At 32.6% G+C, this 5,885-nt stretch overlaps 1 protein-coding gene across 1 annotated transcript in view; it reads left to right on the forward strand.

Annotated features, from left to right (window-relative positions):
- LOC124418730 (basement membrane-specific heparan sulfate proteoglycan core protein-like) overlaps positions 1-5,176 on the forward strand; it is a 6,031-nt gene extending 855 nt beyond the window's left edge. The window contains exons 2-8 of the mRNA XM_046945941.1: positions 217-405; positions 2,325-3,250; positions 3,312-3,729; positions 3,804-4,062; positions 4,128-4,544; positions 4,609-4,756; positions 4,867-5,176. Of these exons, the coding sequence (XP_046801897.1) occupies positions 217-405; positions 2,325-3,250; positions 3,312-3,729; positions 3,804-4,062; positions 4,128-4,544; positions 4,609-4,756; positions 4,867-5,161 (2,652 nt within the window). The 3' untranslated portion in view covers positions 5,162-5,176. The remainder of the gene's footprint in view (positions 1-216; positions 406-2,324; positions 3,251-3,311; positions 3,730-3,803; positions 4,063-4,127; positions 4,545-4,608; positions 4,757-4,866) is intronic.
- Positions 5,177-5,885: the final 709 nt, after the last annotated feature.

Here is a 5,885-nt window from a genome sequence, read left to right on the forward strand (position 1 = left end):
GTTCTGTTCTAGTTCTGTTCTAGTTCTGTTCTAGTTCTGTTCTAGTTCTGTTCTAGTTCTGTTCTAGTTCTGTTCTAGTTCTGTTCTATTTTTGTTCTAGTTCTGTTCATAGTGTCTCAGATCTGTTCTAGTTCAGTTTTAGTTCTGTTCTTGTTCTATTCTAGTTCTGTTTTAGCATAGCTCTAGTTCCCATTTTAACTAAATCTTCTTTTACAGTACACCTGGACCCGTGAAGACGGCAGCCGTTTGCCCCCCAATGCTCAAATCCACAACAATGAATTGTACATCTATAATGTGCACAAACAAGATGAGGGTCGTTATGTCTGTGAACTCATAGCCAATGGTGTCAGATCTAAACCCTCTTATGCTGAACTCTATGTCAAGCGTGAGTATCAAGCTAAAATGGCCAGAATTTCAAGAAATAGATATAATAGACGTTACAAAAAGTAAACCAAAAACGAAAGAAAGCAAAGCATAATTCGAAAAAAAATCTATTCGAATTTTGTTTTTATTTTTTAACCATAATACAACAAGAACAAATCTTTAAGGAAATTTTAGCAATAATAAGAATAATTGGCATGTTTTTTTAATAACAACAGAAAAAAAATTTCAAAAATATTTTTTTTCTTTTATAAAAGTATAAAACCACCACTGATTTTACTTATTTAATTTTTTTTTTAATTTTGTAAAAGAATTATATGTAAAACTATTTAAATATAAACATTTATACATAAAACTATAAACAAAAACATCCGTTATTAAAACTTGTAAATAGTTTAACACCATCTTACAAAAAAAAAACTCTTTAATGTAAATTAACACATTTTTTTGTATAGTGTTTTTTAATTTTTGTATAAAAATTTCAATATATATAATTTAAAGAAAAAAACGGTGGCGGGTATAAAATTTTTTCTTTTATTAATTTCAAAATAATTTTTAAAAACATACATAATGCATGCCCAATAATTTTACATTTTTTTCTATAATTTTAAGTAAAACTTTTAACTTTTAACAGTCCTTAAATAATATATATATAATTTTTTTGTTTTTAAATGTATAAAAATGTATAAATTTCTTTGTTATAACCTTAAACACCAAACATAAAAATGGCTGCCATTGAATTTTTTTTCTTAACATTTAAGTGTAAATTTAAAATTTTAATAATTACCTAAATCCATTAAAATTTTAATATTAATAAATACATTTGATTTATTAACAATTTTTATATAAACCAAACAAAAATAACCACGTTTTTATTTTTTTATTTGTAAAAAAAAACAAAGTCAATTCCAAAATGGTGATGGTTGTCAGTTAGCCTTTTTTGAAAATAATGTTATTTCAAAATCTTGGTTGTGGAGTTTTTTTTTTTCTTAAAATTATATTCGTTTGTCCTTTAATATAAATAATTTAATTGTTTTTTGTTTTCATTTTATATTTTTTTTTTTTGTTTTTTGTCCTTTTTTTCATTTTGTTTCTTTTTTTTTTTGTTCCAAGTTATAACTTGAAGCCCCAGCGTTGTTTCATTTTACTTCTCTGCCTTTCTTTTCTTTCACCATCAAGTTTTCTTTTCTTTAAAAGCTTTCTTCTTCTCCTTTTGCTTTTTTAACTTAAACTCTTTCTATTCATTTTCTTTCTTTCGGTAAGTTTTCATGCTTTATTTTCTTTTGCTTTATCATAAATATTTCATTAAAACAGAATTTAATATAATTAAATTCTTTAAATCATAGACAAAAGTTCTCATCCCCTCCAGCTTATTCATTGAGTTTACCTTTTGCATAAAGCTACGCTTTTTATGTGATACATCAGTTTCGAAAATTTCTTTAACAATATTTCAGATTTCAGGAAATCCTCCAAATACATACGATAATCAATTACTTTAAGATTATATTAAGCCATGGACCATAAAAACTTGTCTTTAAGAAATTAATTAGATCCATTCGATGAAACAGTTTTGAGCCTCAGAAACTGGCTCAGTTCTTAATCAGTTTAAGTTCTGTTCTAGTTCTTTTCTTGATTTGTTTAAGTTTTCTTCTGTTCTAGTTCTGTTCTAGTTCTGTTCTAGTTCTGTTCTAGTTCTGTTCTAGTTCTGTTCTAGTTCTGTTCTAGTTCTGTTCTAGTTCTGTTCTAGTTCTGTTCTAGTTCTGTTCTAGTTCTGTTCTAGTTCTGTTCTAGTACTGTTCTAATTCTGTTTTAGTTCTGATCTAGTTCCGTTCTAGTTCTGTTCTAGTTCTGTTCTAATACCATTCTAGTTCTGCTCTAGTGAACTCTCAGTTCAGTTAAGTTTTAGTTCTCTAAGTCATACTCGTCTTTTCTTCTGCCTCTAGGACAAACTTCATCTTGCCGATGTTCAGGCTAGTGATGCCGGCACCTACATCTGTACTGCCACTGCCGCCGATGGTCAATCGGTTGACTACCCCACCATCTTAGTGGTGACCGGAGCCATTCCTCAATTCCATCAAGATCCCATCAGTTACATGTCTTTCCCTACTTTGCGTGATTCCTACATTAAATTTAACTTTGACATAACCTTCCGCCCTGAAAAACCCAATGGTTTGATCTTGTTCAATGGTCAAAAGAAGGGTAATGGTGATTATATTTCTTTGAGCTTAAATGAACGTTATCCCGAATTCCGTTTCGATTTTGATGGCAAATCGATGGTGATTATTGCCGAACAACCGGTGGAACTTAATGAATGGCATACCGTTAGAGTGAATCGTTTCCGTCGTGATGGTTATATGCAAGTCGATGATCAACATCCCGTAGCCTTCCCCACCTTATCGCCTTCGAGTTCTTTAGATTTGGTAGATGATTTGTATTTGGGCGGTGTACCCAGTTGGGATATATTGCCACGAGATGCTGTAGATCAACCTGTAGGCTTTATCGGTTGCATTAGCCGTTTAACTTTGCAGGGTTCGATTATTGAATTGATGAAGGAGGCTAAGGTTAAGGATGGCATTACTGCCTGTCAACCATGCCGTGATAGTCCTTGCAATAATGGCGGTATTTGTTTGGAAAGTCAAACTGAAATGGCTTATACCTGTATCTGCCAACAAGGTTGGACCGGACGTAATTGTGCGATAAAGGGTACACAGTGTACTCCCGGAATTTGCGGTACCGGACGTTGTGAAAACACCGACATGGGTATGGAGTGTTTGTGTCCTTTGAATAAGACCGGTGATAGATGTCAATATATCGAACATTTAAATGAGAATAGTTTGGCTTTTAAGAAGAACAGTTTTGCGGCTTATGGGTAAGTTGTCGGGTAGCGCAAATAGAGTTAAAAGTTAATATTTTTTTGGTTTTTTTTCAAGAACTCCAAGAGCCTCCAAATTGAACATTAAGTTCCAGGTAAGACCTAATACCTTGGAAGATGCGGTGTTATTGTATGCAGCCGAAAGTAAGTTACCTAGCGGAGATTTTGTGGCGGTAGTTTTGCGCAATAAACATGTGGAATTGATCATCAATACCGGTGCCCGTTTGAAGCCGGTGGTAGTAAGATCTTTGAATCCATTACCAGTGAATAAATGGACTGAAATAGAAATTGCCAGACGTTTTGGTGAGGGCATTTTGAGAGTAGGCGGAGAAGCTGAACAAAAAGCCAAGGCTGCCGGAGCAGCACGTACTTTATATATTAAGACTCCCATGTATATAGGAGGTTACGATCACGAAAAGATCACTTTGAATAGAGATGTTAATGTGACGCACGGTTTTGATGGTTGTGTATCAAATGTAAGTTTTTTATTTTTTTTGGAAAGAGAGAATTTGTGGTTAGGAAGAAGATATATTTGTTCTCTTTTATCTAGCTTTATGAGGGCTTGAGAGAGATTAACTTAATAGCCGATATAAGCGATGCAGCCAATATACAAAATTGTGGCGAAATAAATGAAATCGATCAAAACGAAACCTTTGCCCACGAAGATCAATTAACTAACGAAAATGACTTGGGTGTATTGGATGCCTGTGCCAGTGATCCCTGTGAGAATGGAGGTCATTGTATGGTCATATATGATATGGCGGTTTGCAGCTGTATGGTAGGCTTCGCCGGCAAACACTGTGAAGAACGTAAGTTGAAAGATTTTTTTTTCTGTGTAAAGAGATTTTTTTTACTAAATTTTACAACTTTTTAGACATAACCCTACAATTTGATGCCAATTTCCATGGTAATGGTTATTTGGAATTGAATAGATCACAATTTGATGAGAATGTCGAACAGAAATACTCCTTTGCTGCCATGGTCTTTTCGACCAGTGAACCTAATGGTTTGTTATTATGGTGGGGCCAACCAAAGGGTGAGGCCTTAAATAAACAAGATTATATGGCTTTAGCTATAACCGATGGTTATGTTGAGTTCAAATTCCGTTTGAATGGTGAAGAAGGTGTTGTACGCAATCCCGATAAACGTGTCGATGATGGTCAACGTCATATTGTTTTGATTAAACGTACCGATAATACTGCCATTTTGGAATTGGATCATTTATTGTATACTGCTGAGGCTGCACCCACCGGCAAGAATACCATGTCTCTGCCAGGTCATGTCTTTATTGGTGAGTTTTATTTAAGATCTTTAGTTTTCGGAATGTTAATAAATTTCTGGTTTCTATTTTTAAGGTGGCGCTCCCGATTTGGTTTCCTTTACCGGCGGCCGTTATACACAATACTTTAACGGTTGCGTTAGGGTAGTGGAAGGTGAAAGTAGTGGTATCATAGATCTAGGCAAAGTAGCTGTAAGCGGTATCAATGTTGACTCTTGTCCAGAGTAAGTATTCTTTGGGAGTTTTTCCCTTAAAACCTTTAAATCTTTCTTCTCTAAACTTTTGATACTAATAAAATGTCTTTTACAACATGCTGCTTTCTGTTCTTATACAGAACTTGGAATCCTTCTAGTTTAGTTTATCATGAATTAGATTATAATGATTTTCGTTTTGATCCCAGCATGTTTGATGCTTTAGATCAACCTCCACCCGTACATATACTATATCCTAGACCAACACTCTCCATAATAAATTCCTATAGCACTAATCGTGCTAATTTACTAAGTTCCTTAAATCTCCCTCTAACTTCTTTAATTATCATAAGCTCAACATTCACCTACTTACTAGAATCGTTTCACTTAACTAGCAAATATTTTAAAATTTATTTTAAAATCAAATTGAAAACATAAAATTTTATTTGAAAATGAAAATGCGTTCATTCTTAGAAGAAAGATTAGTACACATTCTAAATTTAGTCAATTTAGTAGCTCAATTTATTTTAACCGACTAAATAGTCATTTATATTTCGAAAATTTGTAAAAATGTTTGGTTTTTGTACAACATCATATAATCTACAAAAACAAATAGCAACAACAAATTGTAAATAATTAAATAAAAGTTATTGTATAACCTCATATCATTCGGAATCATATATTCCATAAGAAAAAAAGCTTAAAACCACTATCAACATATCAAAATCGCGTTAATAGCTCGAAACTGTTATTAAACCACTAATAATGCAATAATAAGTCGGCCTCAATATCTTAAGTTAGAAGTGAGCTTTACAGTTAAGCTGCTATATGATCTATATTGTGGACTTGAAAGGGACTTTAAACTATAGTTATCTCTGCTGTCTAAAGCAAACGTGAATCTAGTATTTAGTCTGGACGAATCTGAACCAAAGATTAGTCTAAAATCTAGTCTATAGTGTACTTAAGTTGACTAGTCTAGATGTGCTCTTCAATATTGTCTGCATTAGAATAGTCATTATCTGGACTAAAGTCTAAACAATAGTCTGAACTATAGTATAGTCTACACCTTTTTCAATTGTAAATGAGAACTTTTCATTTCAATTCAGAAAATATCAATTGAAATTGAGATTTTCCATTTGATATTCAGAAAATTCCAATTGAA

The sequence above is a fragment of the Lucilia cuprina genome, chromosome 3, assembly GCF_022045245.1.
Source record: "Lucilia cuprina isolate Lc7/37 chromosome 3, ASM2204524v1, whole genome shotgun sequence".
NCBI lineage: Eukaryota > Metazoa > Arthropoda > Insecta > Diptera > Calliphoridae > Lucilia > Lucilia cuprina.